General features: G+C 39.7%; 1 protein-coding gene across 2 annotated transcripts; it reads right to left on the bottom strand.

The window, feature by feature from the left end:
* Nucleotides 1-480: 480 nt before the first annotated feature.
* LOC131219230 (pentatricopeptide repeat-containing protein At3g29290) lies at nucleotides 481-10,506 on the bottom strand. 2 transcript variants are annotated; one of them, XM_058214273.1, is made up of 3 exons: nucleotides 10,418-10,506; nucleotides 8,065-9,865; nucleotides 481-947 (listed from the first exon to the last, which is right to left on the bottom strand). In XM_058214273.1, the coding sequence occupies exons 2-3, from the start codon at nucleotides 9,742-9,744 to the stop codon at nucleotides 741-743; spliced, it is 1,887 nt and encodes a 628-aa protein (XP_058070256.1). In that variant the 5' UTR covers nucleotides 9,745-9,865; nucleotides 10,418-10,506; the 3' UTR covers nucleotides 481-740. The 2 variants fall into 2 exon arrangements, with proteins under 2 accessions (XP_058070256.1, XP_058070258.1); XM_058214275.1 differs by having other exon boundaries at nucleotides 8,065-9,761.
* Nucleotides 10,507-26,459: the final 15,953 nt, after the last annotated feature.

Here is a 26,459-nt window from a genome sequence, read left to right as displayed (position 1 = left end):
TAATGGGTACCAGTCTTGAAGAACATATGCTGATGATGAAATATAAGAAACAAATCTAGTTTTATTGTTTGGAGAGCAACCAGAATGAGAATAGAAAGGGGAAACTTGATGCCTATAAACAAGGTACCCTGTAGCAGTAACGGTGGCCACAACGGTCACCACCATTATTCCGTTTCAGCCTTTTTCTTTTTGCCAAAAACCTGTATCGGCCCCATAACGGACCATTATGGGGCCATTACCCATAACAGCCATTATGGGTCATTTTTCCCATAACAGCTGTTACAGCCCACCGTTATTGTTATGTAACGACCACTACACCACACCATGCCTACAAACAATATGTCAGAGACTTTAGGAAACAACAGCATTGGAAAATGGGTTCTCAAGATCACTGACAATGTTACCAACACTGAAGATTTCAAGCAAAAGAAAAAATGCATTTTGGAAGGAATTCTCTCATGCATGAGTGACAACCAAATGGAAAGTAAAAATGGCTTAATTGGTTTTTTTCTGTTTCTTTTTTTTTTAAGTAATAAATTCCAGATTAATGTTGCTATACAGTTTCTTTTTCCTGAAGTGACATCAAATTGAAAACAAATACTGATCTATAGATAAAACTCAGAACCATATAATTCCTTCACTTTTCTTTTTTTTTTTGGTCAGATTAGGTTGGCTCGTAATCTAATTCTCTGATTTGAAAGTACAAGATCTATTTCTTGGTTGCTGATTTGTGAAAAGTATTAGTGACGACGATGAGAATGGAACCTGCTATGCTGTCTGACTAGATCCTTTCGCAAGTGCTGAAGCATCAATGCCCTTGTTTTACCGTCAGGTTTAAGCCCAATGCTGCTCATTTGCATGTACAGCTTCTTCGCTGATGTGTACTGGCCTCTTAAACACAAGCCGTGAATGAGTGCATTGTAAAGTGAAGCATTCGGTGTGGTGCACTGCAAAACACAAACGGACAGTAAGATACTGAACAAAAGGACATGCAAGTTCACAGATACATGTGTATATAGGCACACAAATGCAAGGAGTTCCCCTACCAAATTTAAAACAATGCATCCTAGTAGCTAAGAAAAAGCACAAAACAGAATATGGAATCTTAGACCGATAACATAGGTTTGATCAAGTGCATGAATCCATGAGGTAATTCATCTTCACTTGGGATGTAAGGTGCCAAAACTCCCTACCTCCCTCTAGTCTAGAGTCAAAACCGGTTTGCATGTAATGTCCCCTCTAATGTGCACCTAGTTTCTTTTTTTATAACAGTTCAGTTGCTTCTGCTGAATGAATGTTAATTGAAGGTTGCCAAGGAGACAAGGTGATGCAACTGAAATTGACAATCTGGATCCAAATTTCAACAAAACCACATGCAACAACGGAAAAATAGGTACTGCAGGAATTAACCAACAGCTGACTAGTCTTTATGCAAGTTTTCAAATGCACAAATCTGCCCTTTTCTTCCACAGTATCAAGCAACAAATGCTGGAAGTTTTCAAAGAAAACTCAAGATATCCATTGCCGACTACCACAGGTACAGCTATCGTTTATTGCCTTGTACACAATCTGGGATTAATGCTAAATGCCTAGGGAAAGATAATGCCTGACTTCATGAATTCCTCTAGTTCGGGATGTTCATTAGATATCAGTGGGACAGAAATATTTTGTTTGATATTTCCACTATAGCAGACTCATCCTTTGATGGACTTTACAGTACCCTTTATGATACCCATTTCTAGTATTAACTGTTGCATTTTTCACAAAACCCATTTTTAGTATTTCATTGGGTGAATTGGAAGGAGGTGCAAAACCCAATGAAGTTTGGGGTTCTCGGAATGGGCAACATCAAAGAAAAGGACTCTTCTTAGCAAATGGTAGAGGTTTGGGGAGGAGCCAAAGGCACCGTGGAGTAGAGTTATAAAGGATAAGCTCGGGGGGTGGTTTACTAGGAGGGGGGATAGAACTAATGGGTTGGTAATATGGGAAAAAATAAGAAAAATCGGGCAGCAAGCTAGAGATATGGACTAGTGTTTTAAATAGCACTGTAGCGTAGCATGTAGCTTGCGCTACATAGCAGGTCCCTAGTATTGTATGCTAGTGTTCGAAATATCGGTATCGTGTTACGTATCGCATCCTTGAGATACAGATATGTATCGGTTATCACATGGGATATATCGTTTGTATCAGGTAATTTATCACACTTTTTGAGAAAAATGGGGAAACATTGAGAAAATGGTTGAATTTTTCAATAAAACTTTAGGTATTGTTAAAAAAGAAGTGCATATAATAGGTTTCCTTTGCATAGTGTCCCAATCCATGCATTGTTTGACTAAACTAATACAACTATATTCAAATTGAATGCATAACATTTAGATTGTATGTGATGATCATTTCATCAAAAACTCCTAAATACTTTGAAATTAGTCTTAATTGATAGCTAGTCGAAGGAAATTTTCAAAAAAAAAAAAAAAAAAAGGAAAACCAATGGATATCGAAATCAAAGCTCCAACTCCATGATTTTTCATGCAAAATGTGAAGAACCAATGGATTTATAACCATTTGACACTGATTTAACATAATTTCAAAAAAAAAATAAAAAGGGACCGGAAATTGAAAAGCAAGAACCAAATCGAACATGTGGGATATATCGACACTACCTATGTGTTTCGTATCGCACAGGTGGGATACAAGATATATCATGGGATATATCAGCCGATATCATCGATATACCCCTCCGGCCCCAAAAATTATATAGTTTCAAAAGAGGGTTTTCAAAGTCCTACAGTTCCATTGCAAATACCCCTCCGGCCCCAAAAATTTTGTCAATTCAATTATCCCTATCCATGCTTACCATTTGAAAAGAGATTTTAGGAGTTTGATCAACCTTGTGAGAGGATCATCTAGCTAAAATATCACAGGCATTGGAGTTCAAAGAAAGGAGAAATTAAGATTACCCCATGTACGGTCCATACAACTGTGGAGCTTGAGATTTTCATTTTTTGGTTAATTTAAAGACAAATAGAAAAAAACATATAAAAAAAGAAAGAAAAAAAAAATCACCAGACCACTTTGATTTTCACTTGCCATTTTAGGACTAAAGGAAGTCCCACTTCTAGTGAGCAAAAACAATTTGGCAAAGGGTGGATTATAGTAGGAACCTGGGTTTTAAGACTCAGATCATCTCATCCAGTCCTGGGTCGAGCCATACCGGACGAAGCGGGGGCCAAGTCATCCCTTTTTTTCTTTTTTCTTTTTTCTCAAAACTAAGGTAAAAAATAAAAGATACAGAAAATGTTAAAAATTAAAAATAGCATCTAGGTTAATTTTAAGATAAAATCTAGTAAAAGTGTCACCTAGAAATGCAATAAATATCAATTCTAAAATGTTGTATGGGTATCTGATTGATTTTTTAATAAAAGAATATTTTTTAACAAAATATATTTATGAAATTAATAAATTCATGGAAGGCTCCTAAATTTCTTATTGCACCAATGGAGTTGTCCTAAATGTGGACATCTGCCATCCCTTGAATTCAAATTTGAAACAGAGTGGGATCCACCCACATGCTCTATGGAGCTCGAAGCCTGAGACAACACCCAAGGCAGGAGTTACCAGGTGCAGAGTTATACTGTGCACTCCAGAGTATATAAATTTGTGTTCCTTCATCCACCCCACTGACAACCGAAGACCCTCCACAAAAGGACAACGGCACATTCCTCAGGGCTCAATAGCAACATACACCAGCACACATCCAATTGAAATGCGTATATTCTCAATTTTCAACAGGACTTGCTTAGCCATTGCCCTTAGCTTGTTTAATATTGATCTTAACAAACATGTGGACCCATACAGCCTGATCCCCCACAATAGCTATTCTGACCAATGCTGTAACCTGGAAACCAGACCCATTGACATGAAAAATCCCCTCAACCCTGTTCGAATGGATGTTGAGATGCACCAAGAGCCATCGATGCAATCCTTCCAGGGAACACAGTGAAATTGCTGAGCGACAACACGGTCTATAGCATCATCATACAAACACATTGATGATATGAGCATCAGAACAAAGGATTGTTTCAAGTTTCTTCAGTGTGCATCAATGACCAAGGAATCCACTAGGATGACCTTTGATTTGACGTTGGCAACCACCCTGACCAACTTCCTCTGATCATTTACCAGAATCTTTGTTTAACCTTGTTTTGTGCTCAATCCTGACTTCATAGAAAGATTCCCCCTTATGCAATGGATTGGTTCACAAGCCTGTCTTCTCTTCTCAATATCTATGGACACAATCAGACATTTCCTTTCTCCTTGTTAACAGTACCTAAAGCTGGGTTCACAGGTCCCCTTTTCTTGACCCAAAGGTACTCTGGCTCATCTTTGGCTACTTCTCCCATCAGCTTTCTCCCGCAACAATACATCCATGCAGCCCATCAAAGGAAAATCTGCCTCTTTTTTTGCAAGTCGGTGGAAGGCAAAACCTCTAGGTTTACCCGATATTCAATCAATGGCATCACATCATCTCCCACCGCCATGAAGTCATCCTCGGGAAAGAAAACTTCAGATCTTTCACAGGAAATCAAAGGCATAGGATGGCCAAGTTCAATTACAATTTAAAATTGCTCAAGGTAAAAAAAACATCCATCTTACATTTTGAACTAGAAGCGCATTCATTAACTTGCAGGTTGGTCCCTGATTCAAATACATTGTAAATCATGGATAGAAACCATTATCACAACTTAATGAGCAGTTGGGTTCAAAGACTAATGTCCACCCTAGCCTTAACACCTTAATTCACTTCAATTTCCATTTGGGTTTTTCAGAAAAGAAAAAGGGTTTTGACATATCTAGCATAAGCTATTGTCAACAATGAGTCACCTTTGAATAGAAGATCAATAAGCCACTTGTAATAAAGGTTTGGATAACTGGAAAAACTCATTAAGCCATATAAAAGCTCCTTCAACACTAGGCAAATCAAACAAGTTTATGGTGAAGTCACACATAAGGTAAGATAAAGCTGCTTGTAGTTGGGTAGTTCAACCATTTTATGCAAGCAAGCCTATCTAACATGGTGAGTCTACCCATTGAGTAAAAAGTCATAACACAAGTTGGCTGAGCTAAAATATATCTTAAGATATCTAAAACTTAACATGCAATCTTCCCAGGGATCAATCATCCTAGTACTATTCTTGACCAGGTACAGCTAACTTGAGATTTGCTAGGAAAAATGGTATAATTGTAATTTCATAAAACAGCTACATCATGACATATCTTAACAACTTTGGAAGGGCATGTACTTGTAGATGTGGGCATTCCTGACCCGATCCGGCGGATCCGACCCGATCAAACCTGTTCCGAATAGAACCAACGGCCCAGATTGGGCCTGATCGAGTCTGGAAATCCAGATCCGGTCGTTCTTCAGGTCGGGTCCGGATAGAGGTCTATTCAGACAAATCCGGACTGAAAACCTGATCCAATTGGAACCGCACCGAACCGACCCAAGTGGGTAGTATAAATAGTTTTTAAAGTTTTTTTACCCTAATCATTTTCACTTTTCACCCTTCCCTCTGTTTTTTTCTTACCCTAGCCGCCTACCGAACGAGCGCTGCATTCTGTTGCTGCCCGATCAGCGACGCCCGATCTTCTTCCTCTCTAGTCTCCTCTTCTTCTTCAACACCCGTTCTGCTACCTGCCCAACGCCAGCCTCCTCTTCTTCTTCAACACTCGTCCGTCCTACCTGCCCGACGCCAGTCTCCTCTCCAGTCTCCTCTTCTTCTTCAACAAAGGAGCTGGTTGTTGTTAAGTACATAGAGAGGGGGAAGAAGGTAATATAGAATCGAGAAGCTGGAAAAAATCTGTTTTTGTTGGTATTGGTATTGGTGGTGATTGTTGTTTGTGGAGATTGTACTTTTGCCTTTTGTTTTGATTGGGTTTTTGTTCATTTGGGTTCTTTTCATTCACTTTGGTTTTGTATTTTTGTATTTTTTTATTTTTTTGTTCTTGTGATTGAGGTCGGATTTTCAAGTTTTATCTGAAATTGGTTTTTGGGTTTTTGGTTGAATTTGGTTTTGGTTTTTTGAAGAAAGAAAACCATTGTGTTGTCCAAATGATCAGGGTTCTGTTTTCTATTTTGTATTTGGTTTTCTCACTTTGTTTTTAATTGTTTAATCATAGCTTCTTTTTCTTGCTTTTCTTTATACCTTGTGTTTTCTTTATCAGTTGTGCTTGATGGGTGCAGATTGATGAGAACGTGCAGAGGGAAATCATCAATCACAGGTCGTTGCGGCATCCGAATATTGTTGGGTTTAAGGAGGTATATATATCTATATTTGTTACATTATTCTACCGTGGGCATATTTCGAAGTATAGATTTTGAGTTTCTAAAATTAAAATAAAAATTGGGTAGCAATCAGTTGAACATTATTATAATAAAAATTGGCCAAATTCACACAGCCATTACAGAGCACAACCAATCCGAACATGGTCAAATCCGATCCGACTCGGTTTTCCTGACCGAGTCGTACTCAGATCGGTTAAGGCCAGCATGAGTTAGGATCGGATCAAGTCAGATGACCCTAACTCAGTCCCGGATCGGACCGAGTTCGGGTCAGGCCATACAAAACTCGGACTGAGTCGATTTGGACCCAATCCGATCCAACTCGGTCCGATGCCCAGCTCTATGTACTTGTATGATAAGCCAAATGTTGAAAATTAGTCATTTTGCATAGAACTAAAACATGTGTCTCTCCATCTCTGATTTCTTTGGCTTGCAACATGGTTGACACATCTTTGTAGCTATTGAAGATATTAAGAGAAAACTAGAAGAATAGGGTCTTGGGACTTAGTCTTACATGAGGATTAATGTGTTCACTTGTAAAGCATATCAAACCAGCCTACCTTTGGGTTGGCCTTCACCATGCTCAAACACTCATCTTCAACCATTGGATGAAGATGGAGACAAGTCTAATCCCGAAGAAACTGATGATGGTACAACTATAATATCAAGCATCTTAACCTCCAGATCTAAAGGGTCCATTATTTGCATGCCTAGTGATTATGAATTATTTATATTGAAAATTAAGGCAGTGAACAAGTCTTCATGTCCCTTCTCACCACCTCAATCCAAGTCCCTGTATATCTTTTTCCCCATCCTGATTTCAAGCCCTTTGACCCCAGTCAAAGTTACATTCCTTACCAGAGCCATCTCCAATCTATATTTCACATGATAGAATCATATCAGTCCACTCTCCATTATTTTATTTTTTATTAGGATTACTTGCAGGGTTGTTTCGAATGACTGCATTCTTAATTATATCCCTCTTACTCTTACCACATATCCATATAAACATTGTCCTATCCACAACACATTTTCTTCTAATTGCCCAATGCTTAACAATGAAAAGAAATGAACATATGAAATAAGGACACTTAACTTTTTAAAAAATCTAGACATAGCGAAACACATAGTTTAGGACAAGACCTTCATTTATCTGCATTTTGCTAGTATTTATGAAGTTTTCATATAATTATTGTTTATTTCAATGCAGTGTATGTCAAGATAATGAACTTGGAACAAAGATGCTTAACTTTCCAAAAACTAGTGCCAGTGAAACATCGTTTTAGGACAAGCCCTTAATTATCTGTATTTTGCTAGTATTTATGCAGTTTTGATATGCTTCTTGTTTGTCTCTATACTTTATATCTTACAGTACTGTCAACACCGGTACTGGAGTGACTGCAAGTCGAGTTTTCAGGGGTAACCATTTACAGTACTTGTATTGTGCTCATGTCTAAATTAAATGGACAACAATTCTTCCCTCTCACTATTACATCCATTTTTGGGCTGAGAGGAAAGGAAAAAAAAAAAAAAAATCACATCAGAATGAATAGGAAAGCATAAATGGCAGGTGTTTGAAAATATAACGAGTATTATTGACATGATAGCATCAAGTAGATAGTTAAATTACAACTTTGGATATATAGTTAATAGATTGACATCTCTCTTCCACAAAATAGAAAGTAAAATGCAGATGATGAAACACGTTGCAAAAAGAAACTTACATTGAGGATTTCCGCCGCTTCAGCCCATAGAGAACCCCAAATGCAAGCTCTAATCAATGATAAATAAGTGAATGTGTCTGGGGTGCACTTCTCATGAATCATATGATTGTAGACCTGCAGTGCAACTTTCGGCTTCCTTGCAGCCTCACAAGCTTCAATGACATGATTATATGACATGGTGGACATTGACATTCCGCTTGCTTCCATCTGCCACAAAAGCTGCAAAGATCGATCCCATGATCCAAGCCTTTGACAAGACATCAAAGCGACATTGTATAGATGGTCATTCAACTCAGAACTTCTCTCCATTCTGATGCTTTCAAAAAGTCGAAGGACATCAGCATGCCGATTTCCCCTATACAGAGCAGTAAGTAATGCATTCCATGTATATGCATCAGCTGTATGACCCGAAGATTTCATGACCTTGTAAATCTTAAATGAAAGGTCTACTTTCCCTGCTTTTCCAAGGCAATTGATTAATGCATTATACGCTATAGCATTTGGTTTCAAGCCCCTCTCCAACATTTCTTGGAAAACGTTAAGAGCTAAATCCCACTTTCCCTCCTTCGCACAAGCACCGACTATAGCTTTCATAACATCCTCACTGGGTGTCAACTGATTCTGAATCATCTCATGGTAAGCTTCGATTGCCAGCTCAGTCTGGCTGCAGCGTACAAAAGAGCTGACCAACAGGCGATAAGTAACCAAGGTTCCACTGTAACCATCTTCCTTAAGCCTTCTCCACATTCTTTCCATTTGGAACCAGTCCTTTGCTCTCCCGCATACTGAGATCATTGTGTTGTAAACAAGAGCATCTGAGCTCTTCTTCAACATCCCTTCCCCTTCCAATTCTGTGAACATTCTCAAAGCGGAATCACAGCCATGAGCTGCCGCGACTGCTGTGAGGATCAAGCTATATGTATGGCCTGTACCAATTCCCTTCTCCTTCATCATACGAAACACTCTCAAGGCGATGGTAAGGGATCCAACCCGCAGCAGACAAGACAAGAGAGAGTTACAAGCATGCACACCCAGGCAAAGCCCAGAAGCCTCCATCGAGAAAAACAACTCCAATGCGCTTCGAACCTTGTTAGATCTGCTAAGGCTCAGCATCCTTTTCGACAATATCTCTTCATCCCTTTCCTCTAAAAAGTGCAATTTGGTCTCATACATACGGAAACTCTCTTCTAAGTTAGACGAAGATGGGCTACATGTATTTTCAGCATTGTTTTCACCCCCCAAAATTACTACATTCCTGCAAGGATCCAACTTTTGATCATAGATACTAATGTTATGTTTGACTTCTCTCTTTCTGATCAAAATGTTCATTCCTTCTTCTTCTTCTTCTTCTTCACAAAGCAACTCCGACTCAAAACCAGAAATCATTACAGAATTAGCCCTTCTTCTTATAGACCCGAAAACCTGTTTCGTTCCTGCCACTTTCTTTGGTTGAATTCCACACCAGCTATTAACACATTCCACAACCACGTAGACATCATTCAAGTCATATATGCCGGAAAAATTTCTACGCGTTTTCCACCTAGAAGGACGAATGCCCAAGTCACAGTAGAAACATCCTATAATGCCTTTACTTGGATGGGTATTTGAGGGTTGCCGTCGGGAATGAAACCCATTTGCCCTGACGCAAATGGCAGCTGAATTCCTCAATGCTTCCAACATGTTCAGTTATAACATCACTGTAAGAAGTAACCAAACTGACATTTCATTGACAGAACACTCAGAAAAAGACAAACCTTGAAAGCCAGAACTCGCAGCGATGACCAGGTGAAGCATCCCCAAGCTTGAAATAGGAAGAAAAATGGGATTTTTGTAATTAGGGGAAAGAACCCCAAATTCAGTTTAAGCACTTGAGAGCATGAAACATGAAGACAGAAGTGAAGTTCACAAGTGTCGGACAAAATCCAATTCAGTTGAAGCAATTCAGAAAGTGGTTTTTGTTTCAGTTTAAGAAATCCAAATCAGTTGAAGAACTCATGTGCTTGAAACATGAAGAAAGTTGTGATTTTCTTCTTTTTTGAAAAACTTAGAGAAGAACCCAACACAGTTGAAAATTTTGAGCGCATGAGACATAAAGAAAGAAGTGATTTTATAACTGTGGAAAACCCAATTCAGAGGAAACAATTTATTTATTTAAACATGAAGAAGGATTATTTTTCTTATTATTCTAGAGAAAAACCCACCTTAGTTTAAGCAATTTAAAGCTTGAAAGATTTTTTTTTTTTTAAATGATTTTTGTATCAAAGAAACAGAACCAAAATCAGTTTGAGCAATTTCAAGCTTGGAAAATGAAGGAAAATATTATTTTTGAGGGCTTGAAGGAAGGAGAACTCACACGGTAATTAAGACGACAGGAGATGAGGTCTGTTGTTTCTCCTTTCATCTGCTCTATCCATGGCTGGGAGCACAAGGGAAATGGAAGGAGAAAATGACCACTGTAGACAAAACCTTTTATCCAGCGGTTTTTATGAAGTAATACAAACTTAAGTTACCAACTTAGACTAGCACGTGCGAACAGCGAGTTTGAGGACGAAACTACCCCTCCTTTTCACTGCGAGGACCAGCGCTGACGCTCCTCCAACAGAGAGTTGTACGAACGGCTTAAAAGAGATCAAAGTTACATGGCCCCACAGCTATGTATTTATTATATCCACAACGTTCATCCATATTTCGAGATCATTTCGGAGCATTATCCAAAAAAAAAAAAATCATATCCAAAGATCAACTGGACCACACCACAAAGAGCAAAGGGGAAATTGATTTTCACAGTTTAAAATTTTGTAGGGCCTCGGTAACATTTATTTTCCATCCAATCAATTCATAAGGTCACAAAGGCCTGCATGAAGAGGAAAAACAAATTTCACAATGATCCAAATCTTCTGTAGCCCCTAAAAGGGTTTCAATGTAGATGTTCAATTTCCTACTGACCTTTTATGGTGTAGTCCACTTGATAGTTAGATCTGTCTTTTTTTTCATCTCAAGCCTTAATATGAGCTCGCCAAATAGATGTACAGTATGGATATAACACAGACCTCATGATGGGACTCACAAAAGCACACACAAAGCAAAAAAAAAAAGGGCGACACTATCGCGGGAGCCTGATAGATTCTATTTTTTACTTTTTTTCTTTTTTTTACAATGAGAACTTTTTCCCCTTACATTTTTCTCTAATACATAAATATGTAAATATGTATATATAAGTATATAAAAATATTTTTCTATCTTTTAATTCATTTCTTTATCTATTTATTTAACAAGCATATCTCCTAAACTAAAATTAATTACTTAACGTACAACATATGATTTTAGGGTAGGAGAAGCTAATTTAGCCAACCAACCTAGTTATTTTCAAAGATTCTATCGGGTCGATGGTTGAAAATCCATTTCATTCACTTCACGGTTAAACTAGAAATTGAGCGGGGCAATCATGAAATTGAGCGGGCAAACTAAAAATTGAACCGGGCAAGGTAGGAATTGAGCGAGGGAACCTAGAAATTGAGCGAGGCAAGGTAGGAATTCAGCGAGAGAAGCTAGAAATTGAGCGAGGGAAGTTAGAAATTGAGCGAGGGAACCTATGAATTGAGCAAGGCAACCTAGAAATTGAACGAAGCAACCTAGGAATTGAGCGAGGCAACGTAGGAATTGAGCGAGGGAACTTAAAAATTCAGCAAAGAAACCTAGGATTTGAGCGAGGGAACCTAGGAATTGAGCGAGGGAAGTTAGAAATTGAGCGATATAAGCTAGAATTTGAGCAAGGCAACCTAGGATTTGAGTGAGGGAAGCTACAAATTGTGCGAGGGAACCTAGAAATTGAGCGAGGCAACCTAGAATTTGAGCAAGGCAACGTAGGAATTGAGTGAGGGAACCTAGGAAATGAGCGAGGCAACGTAGAAATTCAGCGATGAATCCTAGGAATTGAGCGAGGGAAGCTAGAAATTAAGCGAGGGAACCTAGAAATTTAGCGAGGCAACCTAGGATTTGAGCAAGGGAAGCTAGAAATTGAATGAGGGAACCTAGAAATTGAGTGAGGCAAGGTAGAAATTCAGCGAGGCAACCTAGGATTTGAGCGAGGGAAGTTAGAAATTCAGCGAGGGAAGCTAGAATTTGGGCGAGGGAAACTAGAAATTCAGCAAGGTAATGTATAAATTGAGCAAGGGAAGCTAGGAATTGAGCGAGGCAACGTAGGAATTGTAACGGAGCAATTCATAAATTTGATGGAGATATCATAAAAATATGATGGGGAACTTCTACGGATTCATGTAATGTAACGAAAAATTTTATGAACCACTTGGTCAATTTCATTAATTGCTCGGTCAAATTCACCGAAGAGAATTTCATGTAAAGCTCGGTCAATTTCATTAACTACTCGGTCAAATTCACCAAAGAGCAAATTGTTAGGCTAGGTCAATTACATTTAAAGTTCATTCCAATTCATGTTAGCCTCACCCAATTTTAAGCTTGCCTCGCTCAAATTCATGTTTCTCTTGCTCAATTTCTAGGTTGCCTCGCTGAATTGCAACGTTGCCTTACTCAATTCCTAGGTTCCCTCGCTCAATTTCTAGGTTGCCTGGCTTAATTTCTAGCTTCCCTCGCTCAATTCAGAAGACTTTTTTTTACTGCATAAATCTTATCTTCCAGAACCTCAGCCAAGGAATGAGGATAATCTCATTTGGCAGCTCAATCCTCGCGGTCATAATTATGCTAATGCTGCTTACAAATCTCTTCAGGTGATTAAGAGGGCCCCCTTTTCTTGTAGATGAGATTAGAATGAAAGGTATTATCTCAACGCTTCTTTTCTCTGTCTTGCTCTTAAAAATCGTTGAATCCAAAGCCCTCGGAGAAGAAAGATCTCTCTCCTGATAAAAAAAATGAGAGGGATCTCTCTTCTATATTATATCTATGAGGAAAGATATAGAGATCTTCTCTGTTCTATCTATTCCTCTATCTATGAGAGGATAGATAGTTTCTCAAAAAAAGTCGTTCTCATCTTTGTTGATGATTTAACTAGCGCTCAATCTGTTGGTTGCCTCGTTGAATTTCTACGTTGCCTCATTGAATTTCAAGGTTCCCTCGCTCAATTTCTTGCTTCCCTCACTCAATTCTTAGGTTGCCTCTCTTAATTCCTAGGTTCTCTCGCTCAATTTCTAGGTTGCCTCGCTGAATTTTTACCTTCCCTTGCTTAATTCCTAGGTTGCCTCGTTCAATTTATAAGTTGCCTCGCTGAATTTCTAGGTTCCCTCTCTCAATTTCTAGCTTCCCTCGCTTAATTTCTAACTTCCTCTTGCTTTCCTAACTCAATTCCTAGGTTTCCTCGCTGAATTTCTACATTGCCTCACTCAATTCCTAGGTTGCCTCGCTCAATTATAGGTTGCCTAGCTGAATTTCTAGGTTCTCTCGCTCAAATTCTAGCTTTCCTCGCTTAATTTCTTCCCTCGCTCAATTCTTAGGTTGTCTCGCTCAAATCCTAGGTTTCCTCGCTGCATTTCTAGGTTCCCTCGATCAATTTCTACGTTGCCTCGCTCAATTCCTAGGTTGCCTCGTTCAATTTCTAGGTTCCCTCGCTCAATTCATAGGTTGCCTCGCTCAATTGTTAGCTTCCCTCGTACAATTCCTAGGTTGCCTCATTCAATTGATAGGTTGTCTCGCTCAATTTCAAGGTTCCCTCGCTCAATTGTAGCTTTCCTCACTCAATTCCTAGGTTCCCTCAGTTGCCTCACTTAAATCCTACGTTGCCTCGTTGAATTCCTACGTTGACTCGCTCAATTCCTAGGTTGCCTCACTCAATTACTAGGTTGCCTCGCTCAATTCCTCGGTTGCCTCGCTCAATTCCCAGGTTACCTCGCTGAATTCCTACCTTGCCTCACTCAATTTCTAATTTCCCTCGCTCAAATCCTAGGTTGTCTCGCTGTATTTGTAGGTTCCCTCGCTTAATTTCTAGCTTCCCTTACTCAATTCCTAGGATTCCTCATTGAATTTCTACGTTGCCTCGCTCATTTCGTAGGTTCCCTCGCTCAATTCCTACGTTGCCTCACTCAATTTGTAGCTTCCCTTGCTTAAATCCTAGGTTGCCTCGCTGAATTTCTAGGTTCCCTCACTCAAATTCTAGCTTCCCTCGCTGAATTTCTAACTTCCCTCGCTCAAATCCTAGGTTGCCTCGCTCAAATCCTAGGTTTCCTCGCTAAATTTGTACCTTGCCTCGCCCAATTTCTAGGTTCCCTCGCTCAATTTCTAGCTTCCCTCGCTCAAATCCTAGGTTGCCTCATTGAATTTCTAGGTTCTCTCGCTTAATTTCTAGCTTCCCTCGCCAATTCCTAAGATTCCTCGTTGAATTTCTACATTGCCTCGCTCATTTCCTAGGTTCCCTCGCTCAATTCCTATGTTGCCTCACTCAAATCCTAGGTTGCCTCGCTCAATTTCTAGGTTCCCTAGCATAATTTGTAGCTTCCCTTGCTCAAATTCTAGGTTGTCTCGCTGAATTTCTAGGTTCCCTCGCTCAAATTCTAGCTTCCCTCGCTCAATTTCTAACTTTCCTCGCTCAATTCCTAGGTTGCCTAGCTCAAATCGTAGGTTCCCTCGCTCAATTTCTAGGTTGCCTCGCTCAATTTTAAATTCCCTCGCTAAACTCCTACCTTGCCTCGCTCAATTCGTACCTTGCCTCGCGCAATTTTTAATTTGCCCACTCAATTTCATGTTTGCCCCGCTCAATTTCTAGTTTAATCGTGAAGTGATTGAAATTGACCGCGAAGTGAATGAAATGTATTTTTGACCATCGACCTAATGGAATCTTGGAAAATAATTAGGTTGGTTGCCTAAAGTAGCTTCTCTTATCCCAAAATCATATGTGGTATGTCAAGTAACTAATTTTAGTTTAGAAAATATTCTTGTTAAATGAATAAAGAAAGAAATAATTAAAAAAATAGAGAAAATTTTATATATATATATATATATATATATATATATATATATATATATATATATATATATATATATATATATATATGGGAAAAGGTACTATGCGCTCGACCTCACGATAAGCTCCCGTGAAGTCGACCTGTGTGGGCCCCACCGTGATGCGTGTCGACCATCAACACCGTGCATTTGATGGGTCCCCTCTAAATTATGGGATATCCCAAAAATCAGCCGTATACAGAACTCATGTGGGCCATACCATCTAAAATCATGTGAAGACATGCCAAAAACATATAAAAGCACTTGGTGGGGCCCACCTTAGTTTTGAATGCTATTGAAACTTGGTCTGAACCCTCATCCAAGTGGGACACACATAATGGATGGGCTGGATTTGCAAACCACATTTCGGTGGGCCCAAAAAATGATTATGAATGTTTTAATGGTGAACGGCCCCTCCCCACTTCTGTATGTGGTGTGGCCCACACAAGTCACGGATTGACTTGATTTTTGAGACCTAGGCCCACGATGGAATGGTGCATCTGACTGATGGGGTAGATGTTCAAAACGCATCACGGTAGGGCCCACATAGCTCGACCTAATGGGACGGTCCCATCAACTCGAGCGCATAATACCTTTTCCATATAATACACACACACACACACACACATGTATTAGAGAAAAATGTATAGGCAGAATAAAGTTCTCCATGTAAAAAATAAAAATAAAAAGAGAAAAAAGTACATAGCATTACAGTTATGCTACGGTTATAATCCGTAGCCATAGGCCCAACTCTGACCCGGTCGACCGGGTTACAACCTGGTTAACCCCAGCACGCTGGTTTCTTTTTTTTTTTCCCCTGATCTACTCCCCATCGATTTTTGTGAGTCCCATTTTGAGGTATGTGTTATATCCAAACCATCCATCTATTTGGAGAACTCGTATTAAGGCTTGAGATGAAAAATAAGACATATCTAGCTATCAAGTGGACCACACTGTAAAAGGCAGTGGGGAACTGAATGTCTACCATTAAAACCCTTTTAGGGGTTACAGACGTTTTTGATCATTATGAAATTTGTTTTTCCTCTTCATCCAAGCCTTTGTGACCTTATGAATAGATTGGATGGAAAATAAATGTTACGGTGGGCGCTACAAAATTTTTAACGGTGAACATCAATTTCCCCATTGCTCTTTATGGTGTGGTCTAGTTGATCTTTGGATATGATTTTTTTTTTTTTTTTTTTGGATAATGCTTCCAAATGATCTTGAAATATGGATGAACGTTGTGGATACAATAAATACATAGCTGTGGGGCCATGTGACTTTGATCTCTTCTAAGCCGTTCGTACAACTCTCAGTTGGAGGAGCGTCAGCGCTCGTCTTCGCTGTGAAAAGGAAGGGTACCTCAAAGTCACTGTCCGCACGTGCTAGTCTAAGTTGGTAACTTAAGTTTTTTTGCCTTCATAAAAACCGCTGGATAAAAGGTTTTGTCTATAGTGGTCATTTTCTCAAAAAGAAGGGAGCAGATTGCATGGTGTGCTACACACCACCGACCTCAGTGGTGTGTTGACGTCACCAAGTTCTACAGGCCCACCCTGATGTGTATGTTACATCCAAATCGTCCGTCTAAATTGACAAAAAAAACTCAAGTTGGCCGCACTATAAGAAGTAGCGGGGATTGAACGTTTATCATCTATAACTTTCTGGGGGTCACAGAAGCTTCTGATCAATTCGGTATTTATTTTTTCCCATCATCCAGTTCATCGTGACTTTACGAACTAATGGTGGCCCTTAGGAAGGTTTCAACCGTGGAAATCAATGTCCCCACTGTTTTCTACGGTGTGGTCCACTTGAGCATTGGATCTTCCTCAATTTTGGTACCATACCATCAAAGGATCTTGAAAAAATAAAAAAGGTATCAGAGTTTTTTCTTTACAATAATAATAATAATAACCAAATCATTCTATGAGAGGTATGATAGCTATTCTGGGGCTCTCAAATTATGCTAGTGGGGCCATGGTTGATGGATCCAAGCCGTCAGTCTGTTGGCACACATCGTGTTTAAAGCATGCCCGAAATTCATCTTCGATAGGACATTCTTAATCGTACAATTTGTGGCCTGTAAACGGACGGTCAGCGAAAGATATAGAGGTGAGGATCGGCGAATACTAATTACAGGTGAGGTGTACCTGAGATATTTATAAGGTGCTCCAACGATACACGTTGAACGTCCTACTCGTCAGGAGAGTAAGACACGCACGATGAACTATAGATTATTGTTGTCATTTTTCTATTGTATATTTTTCTTATGCGTGGCCTGTTGTTGTCATTTTCTACCGTCAATTTTTCTTTCGTGTAGCCCACCTGATTAATGGACGAGTAGGACTTTGCGTCGGGGGGAGGGGCAGGGGAGGCAATTGGATAAACAAAAGAAAAGGAAATTAAGTGACACATATCCATCCATGCACATACAAGATCTGAAAAATCATCCAAAGTGCAAGATATCGGAATGTATCATATAGTATAGAGTTTTGCTAATCACACACCTATTTAAATTTTTTTTTTTAAAAAAAAGTTGAGAAGTCACTTCCCTGTAAGTGACTTACAATTGAAAATCACTTATAAGTTGCAACTTAGAAACTTACATGCATCCAAATGACCCCTAAGTAAATAGGAATTCAGCGGGGAAAACATGAAATTGAGCGGGGCAAAATAGAAATTCAGCGAGGGAAACATAAAATTGAGCAGGGCAAACTGGGAATTCAGCGGGGGAAACATGAAATTGAGTGGGGCAAACTAGGAATTTAGCGGGGGAAACATGAAATTGAGCGGGGCAAAGTAGAAATTCAGCGGGCAAACATGAAATTCAGTGGGGGAAACTTGAATTTGAGCGGGGCAAACTAGAAATTCAGCGGGACAAAATAGAAATTGAGTAGGGGAAACATGAAATTGAGCGGGGCAAACTTGAAATTCAGTGGGGGAAACATGAAATTAAGCGGGGCAAACTAGAAATTCAGTGGGGGAAATATAAAATTGAGCGGGGCAAACATGAAATTCAGCGAGGGAAACTTAAAATTGAGCGGGGCAAACTAGAAATTGAGTGGGGCAAAATAGAAATTCAGCGGGGAAAACATGAAATTGAGCGTGGGAAAATAGAAATTCAGCGGGGGAAACATGAAATTGAGCGGGGCAAATTAGGAAATCAACGGGAGAAACATGAAATTGAGCGGGTCAAACTAGGAATTCAGCGGGGGAAACATGAAATTGAGTGGGGTAAAATAGAAATTCAGCGGGGGAACATGAAATTGAGCGGGGCAAGCATGATATTCACCGAGGCAAACTGAATCTATAAGGGAGGAAAATTTTTGAGCCTTTTCAGGGATTGTAGATGCAACCCGTATGTGAGATTTCACGTCACCCTACCAAAGATAGAAAAATATCAAATGTATAATGTATATTCAACAATGTATATAACACAATGTATACAACAGGAAATGGTACATGAGTGGGATAGCAATGTACAATGTATAAAGTACAATGTATATAGTACAACATTTCAATAAAATTGCTCTTATACTCTTGACAAATATCATCTATAGACTAAAGACAAGCAATCATATGTTACTGACTTCCTCCAATCGGCGGTGAATTTTTGCATGTCTGTTCCCTGCAAGGTGAGACCACTATATAAAATGTCGATGTATTTCATTACGAATATGCTGCAGTCATAACCATTATTGTAACACCTGGTCCATTCGGTACTATTTTCCATGCTTATGATGATTGAAGCCCTTAGCTAGACATGGATTGATCATTCATAGTACACACCCAATTGACCGGAACCCCAAGACTTTGAAACCTATCTCATATCGACCGCCCCATCGCCGCTATCGTGGAGGTACCACCCGTGCGTCAGTATAATACTCCGTTAGTGAGATACGCCGTGAAGAATAATAAGTATATCATGTGCGCATGGCACCATGTATTTCATTCCACATATGTGCACAACACATGTCAAGCATACATGTACATGCCACACATGGGTGAGAGAATCTCTACCCATGTGTGTGGTGTCACATACCCATACCTCTTCTCTCTCATGTGCATAAAAGTCAACCTTTCTTCATGCCATACACTATGCATGACATCACCACACCATGCCATCCCATGCTCCTTTAATCCACCATTAATTGCAAAGCATGAATTAAGTACCATAATCCTAGCCTAAGCTAATATTAATTACATTAACTTAACTTAACCAAAATTTTATCCATTTCTTTATAAATACCCCTCCATCCCTTAGCATTTCACCATTTTTCCATAAGAAAGAGAGAGAGAGAGAGGAGTGATCTTGGTGGGCCATCAACTCCATCAATCTCATACTTTTCATCCATCTCAACCATCAATTCCATCCCTTCCATACATCTCAACCATCCATCTAATTCATCAAGGTGAGTATACCCACCCTACTCATTCTTATTTTATTTTTGTTGTGTTTATGTATGGTGGAGATGATGTTAATGATGATGTGATTAATGGTGTGGATAGAAAGATAGTATGATTGATGGTGAAGATAATTGCAATAATGATGATGATGCTATTAATGGTGTGGATGCATAGGAGAAAACATATAAAAATCAATTTATTATAGAGTTCATGTGAGACCCATTGATAATAGGACCCACCAAAATGTTTGTATGGCATCCAAGTCATCCAACCATTGGCCCATTGGGCTGGCCAAACTCACACATACCTACACGTATAAAAAAAAAAAAAGAAGAAGAGAGAGAGACGCTGCTTGCTGGTAGCAGCATCCTAGTAATTTGATTTAAAGGGGCAGGGGCTGTGGGTCCCCAACGGACCCCACCCATGATGTATGTATTAAATCCACGCCGTCCATTCAATTTTTCAGATCATTTTAGGCGTTGAGCCAAAAAATGAAGCTAATACATTTCTCTGGTAGGCCACACCATCAAAACTCATGTGAAAACAAGCTAAAACATATAAAAGTACTTTCTGGGGGGCCCACCTGAAATTTTGATATATTTGAAACTTGGAATGACCCCTTAACTTAGTGGGACACATGCAATAGACGGACTAGATCGTCCTGTTATGGACCTCAAATATGTAAAAAAGAAAAAAAGAAGTTACAAACAGCAGTGACGCTGTTGCTGCCAGCATCGCTGCAGCAAGCAGCGTCTCAGTTGACGCTGGAAAGAAGTGAGCCCCACCACAGGCCCTACCTTGATGTATGTCGAACATCAGCACCGTGAATTTGATGGGTCCCCTCTTGAAAAGGGGTCACGCCAAAAATCAACCGTACAAAGAACTTAGGTGGCCCACACCGTCTAAAATAATGTGCAGACATGGCTAAAACATATAAAAGCACTTGCTGGGCCCCACCTGAAATTTGGATGCATCTGAAACTTGGACTGTCCCCTCCATCAAGTGGGACACACATAACAGATGGACTGGATCATCCTGTTGTGGGCCCCATATATGAAAAATCAAAAAATAAAAAAAATAAAAAAAAAACACAACAGTCGTGACGCTGTTGCTGCCAGCGTCTCCACTGACGCTGGAAGGAGGTGGGCCCCACCATAGGCCCCACCTTGATGTATGTCGAACAGCAGCACCTTGCATTTGATGGGTCCCATTTAAAAATGGGTCACCCCCAAATTTCAGTCGTACACAGAACTCAGGCAGCCCATACCATAAAAAAAAATAAAAAAAAAATATATAATAATAATAAATAATAATTAAAAAAAAAGATTTGGATCAATCTGATCATGAGGTATGTGTTATATCCAAACCGTCCATCCATTTGGCAAGTTTGTCTTAAGGCTTAAGAAGAAAAAAATAAGATAGATCTAACTATCAAGTGGGCCACACTACAAAAGTGGCAGGGATTGAACGTAAACCATTGGAACCCTTTTTGGGTCAGAAATTTTGGAGCAGTATGAAATTTGTTTTTCCCCTTAATTCAGGTCTTTGTGACCTTATGAATAGATTGGATGGAAAATAAACGGTATGGTGGGCCCTGTAAATTGTTTAACGGTGAAATCATTATCTCCACTACTGTTTGTGGTGAGGTCCAGGTAATCTTCAGATATGATTCATTTTTGGATGGTGCTATAAAATGATCTCAAAAAAAAAAAAGAAGAAATAAAAATAAAAAAAATAAAAATAGATGAACTGTATATGCAATAAATACATCTCTCTGCACCCATGTAACTTTGATCTCCTTAACTGTCTGTACAACTCGAAGCTCAAGTATGTAAATCACCTGTTAGGTCCACCTAAAATTTGGATGTATCTGAAACTTGGTCTGACCACTCAACCAAGTGGGACACACATAAGGGATGGGCTGGATTTATGAACCACACCTCTGTGGGCCCAACAAATAATTATGAATATTTAAGGGAGGGTAACCCTCTCAACTTGTGTGTGGTATGACCCACTTTGATGTAGGTGTTATGCCACTTAATCCACCATGGTTATGACATGATTTATATTTAAGATCCTCATCGTTTATCTATTTTATCAACTCTTTTGACGATATGTTACCAAGACTTAGGCCCATCCAATGATTAGATAGTCGTACGTTCTAAAATAATGCAAATTAAACTCTCATCATTGAAAATTCATTATGGGCCATCCTGACGATGTATTAGATATCGACCCATATATCGGGTTTCCTTTAGGCCATTATCCCACAGAACAGTCAATCCAACCTGAATTGGACCATATAATACAAGGCTGTGAGGATAAGTACTTAACTATTGAATCTAACATAAGGCCACCATGGTGTATCTATTTAATCCATGCAGACCATCCACTTCCTCATATCATTTTAGGACTTGGATTAAAATAATCAAAGCAGACCTAAGTCGTAGGTGGGTCACACACAACTCAACCTCATGGGAAATCCCCATGGACTCTACTGCATAGGACCCATTATGAATTCCATTGATATGTGAGCCCAAGAATGTTAAGGCCCATTTTGAGTGAACGCCATGTGGGCCCATCAGTGATAGCCTTGTTTGGGCCAACCATTGGGCTTCTTCGATAAGAGTTTGTAAATTCCATGTGTGGAATGTATGATGAACTGGTACTGTAATTTTTGAAGTAATGATGATTAATCCTTTAAATGGGCTGATTGTGGACATCCCTTGATCACTTGGCACTTTGGTTAGAGTGCGGCCCCAAGTAATAGGATCATGATACTTGTGTTTAAACTCTTAAAAACATGTTTAATTATAACAAATATATAAACTCTAGTGGTGTGAGGGTGTGATATTACCTGTTTGGCCCATTGATCATGTGAGTATTTGATGTATGTATAGCCACCTAATCATAGGCAATGGTGGAGTACATATAGTATACGTAGTCATCTAATTGTATGAATGTGAAATACGTACAAGGCCACCTAACCGTATGAAATCAAGTGGCATTGATGGCCATTCAATGACCTAGGTTTGTGCTTATCGATATAGATACCGTCACTTCAATCACATATAACTAAGTTGTACACTAACCGAATGTGATGTAGAGTTATATTACCTAAGCTAATGCTATTAAGGTCCTAGATTCTATACACTGTGATCGCTAAACCATAAATGGTACGATGAAACGTGGCTCTTGGCCCTTAACTATGTAGCACCAAATATGAGCCATTAACTATGTGACGTGTGAAGTGGTTGTAGTATGAGACTTATCATAATTGGTGTAGCCATGTATTTGTGGCCTATGGGCAAGGCCCATTGAGATATATTTCTGGCCCATATGATGAGGCTCATTGTGATGTATTTGAGGCCCATGTGTAGGGCCCACCTATTGTGTATTTGAAGCTCAAGGGTCGTGAAGCCTGATGTGGTGTATTCATGGCCCATGAGCCAAGGCCCATTGCGATGTGTAGTGCACATATGATATGGCTCAATGTGATGTATATGCGGCCCATGAGTGAGGCCCAATGCGATGAATGTACAACCCTTGTGTGAGACTCGAAGCGATGTATCTGAGGACTGATGTGGTGTAATTTTACCATGATGTATGTATTGATATTTATGTGGGCCATTCCTTGGGGACAATATTGGTTAAATGTCCACATTGTCGAAGCCAATTGTTGAGGCCGGTTATTGATACTGATTATGAGTATGTGACAGCACAGCATTATCATACATGCCCATACGCATCATCTGCATGTTTGTTATGAGATGTGGTTGACCATTGCATATGTCGTTGGACAGATTGTTATGAGACTCCTTGATAGGCGGAGGTTATCTCACATGAGTGCACGGTATGCGCAGGATTGATGCATGACTGTATTGTCTGACTCATGCATCTTGCATTGTGTGCCTTAGCGACATCAGGGCCGTAGCCTCCACAGGTATATCGTGGATGGCCAGATGGGACACTGAAAATATTTGGTTCTAGCATACGGGCGTCATAGATGTTCCTGGGTGAAAATCCCTAAACCTTCGAGGCTAGGAGACGCCCCAATGTCGAGACCGAGTGGATACATGAGCGCCCGAGTGCTGAATACCAGGAGGCTGCGTCTCCCACTGTGTCGTGGTCGGTTGGGAGGGGGTGTGGCCTTACCCGCCCGAGGATAGGGGGCATTACTAGGCTGAGTTTGACCAGCTCGTGAATGGGTCCGCTATCGACGTGTCGGATAGGTATTGGCAGACTATTGGCCAGGCGGATAGTGAGGTTTCTTATGCTCACTTAGACTGTGCTGCTAGGAGAGAGACAGTGTCATTTGGAGTGTACTAAACCCCGGTGATGATCCCAAGGATGAATTGTACTGATATGTAGACTTATTGAGCAAGAGTTGCATACTCATTCATTCATTCATTCACTATTCACTCGGGCTGGTGGTGCGCAACTATTTGTTGTGTGTACCTTCGCAATAGCCAAGATTTCGGTTGGGCTCGTGACTAACCTGAGATCAGGAGTTTACCACATTGAGTCTGACTATCCAAATTAGGTATGGGACTATTTTGGATAGAATTCCCTTGTGATAGACCCCATAGTCTGCGATACTACGTACTACCATCCCGACTTCACTCCAGCATAGTCATTTCATTCGCACCACATATTGCATTGCATCCTCGACATCTGATATTTGGCTCTTTATAACTCCTCATTTACATGCTGATTTATATTGCGTACTCTGATATTGTATGACTCATGGACTTGTCAGTATTTCCGATATTGTATAATTATGGCATGACAATATGATGATGATGACGTGATTACAGATGCATGTAATATGGTTATGGCTGTGGTATGATTTCCTTGTAGTATATTTATCTTGCCTGCTTGTAGGACACTACGCACACATGTGTACTCACTAGGCTTTTTGCCTAAGCCTCCTATTTCCCATTTTTTTCAGGGTTGGAGTAGCTTGGAAGACTTAGCTTTCTTGATACATTGCATATATTCTTCGATTTGGCAATGTTGATGTTACTTATCTTTTGTAAAGCATTATACTTATAACCATCGGGACTTATGATAGAGAGTGTTGCTTGGTAGTTTGATCATGGATCTTCATGCTCAGGTATTACTATGTATATAAAAAAATTCAGTTAAAAATCTTCCTTGTGGTGCGCCGAACTCAGGACTTAGTGTATGGAAGTCGAATACCGAACTCGGGGCATCACGGAAGTTGTCCGTCCCCGGGTTTGGGGTGTGACAATTGTCTTGCTTCGACGCTGATTCATCGACTCTGACAGTCCATTTCTTCCCTTCAAGTGCAGTGCTGTCTCTAGTGACATGGAAGAGAATAGGGAGTGCATCGGTCATCTTCTTCATTGTATGCTTGTACTTTATTAATGGATTTGTGCATACGTTATCCACAATAGCCATTTCCCTTTCTCTTGGATATATGACCAGGAAAAATCAATGTGAATTTTCATGGTTTATGGGCGCATACACCTGTCCATGATTCAAAAAATAATATATTTGTAAAAAATGAATAAAACACATAATAGTCACAGATGAAGTTCTGGGACGAGTGCATTACCCGTTCATAACACCAAATCGCTTTTGTGTATGGTTCATCTCGCTGCTTAGTAATTGCGTAGGCCGAGTTCAGCTTGGCTATTAGCTCGGCCCGTTCTAACGCTGATTTTGATGCCCGGTATGCGATCAAAATCAGCAAACACCTCTCAAGCATTGGCTGTTACAGACAGACATGATCAAAGATCAATACATGCCAGAAGCTGAAAAAGTAAAACATATTAAGTATTGTCTGAATTAAACAGTCACCATAAAAAACGTTGGATAGAACTTGCAATCCTAAGGATACGTTATTGCCAGGTCAGTTTGCCTCTTCTCAAGGAAATCGATGTATTTGTCGATAGCCTAATCAATAGGATAGTACTATTTAGCCATATATTAATATAACAAATTATTACATGTCAATCAATGCATATAGAGAATAAATTAGTAATGACTACCACGCTATCAACCCACGCATCCTTCACCCATATCGTACCAAACTATAACCCTGCTGTCGTGGCCTTGTTCGCTTCATACCAGTCCTCTACCACTTTCAATTGCTGCGCGGATTGTGTAACGTCCTGAAAATCGGGGGTCGAGTAGAAGTCTAACTCCCGAGTTCCAATGCGTCACTTATGCAACATATTTAATGATGATTAAATGTTGTCTGTATTAGTGCATAAAATATGAATAAGATTAAGCCAAAACAACGAAACATAATCAAGGGACAGTTGAAATACGCAAGCGGAAGACTGACTCAATATGTATAACTTTATAATTCAGTATAAGTCCCCAAAGTATGTATGCATTGCCAGGTCAATAATTACATGTATTATTTCAAAATACAAAATGTCAAAAATGTAATAGTCATCTACAAGTATAACCCTAAAGCCCCGTCGATTCAGAACGGTCTACGAGAAACCGCCTGAATACTACATATATGAGAATGCCTCCTCATCATCCTCAAAGTCCAGCTCTGCCTCGCAGGATACGCCATCATCTGAACCTACGACAGGGTCTGGTTGGTGTTTAAGACACCGTCCCGTAACGTGGGAGTGAGTGATCAACTCAGTGGAACAATAAAGCAAAGGTTAACATGTTACAATTCAGTTAAACAGTAATGATAAAGCAATACAATCGAACATCCCTAAGTACTCTGATTAATGCAAAAATGGTATGAATAAATGATACATGCCCTCGCCTGCACTCCCTCAGCGATCTTCATCTAATGGTCGCGCATGTCAGTCACTTCCTCATGCTCTCTACATATCGTCAAACGACACATGCAATGTGGTGCATGAATATGATTACCAAGTTCTTATTAGTTCTTTTCATACAGTAGGATTGGGAAGCTAAGATACCTCCCTTATATCAATTCCCAAACAATGATCCATTCTAGGGTTGTCAGTCCTAGCAATTCTCATACGATATTGTGGTTTTAGGTCGATGCAAAGGGCTCGTCACCT

The sequence above is a fragment of the Magnolia sinica genome, chromosome 11 (assembly GCF_029962835.1).
Source record: "Magnolia sinica isolate HGM2019 chromosome 11, MsV1, whole genome shotgun sequence".
Classification (NCBI taxonomy): domain Eukaryota; kingdom Viridiplantae; phylum Streptophyta; class Magnoliopsida; order Magnoliales; family Magnoliaceae; genus Magnolia; species Magnolia sinica.
This window is presented reverse-complemented; position numbering and strand designations above follow the sequence as displayed.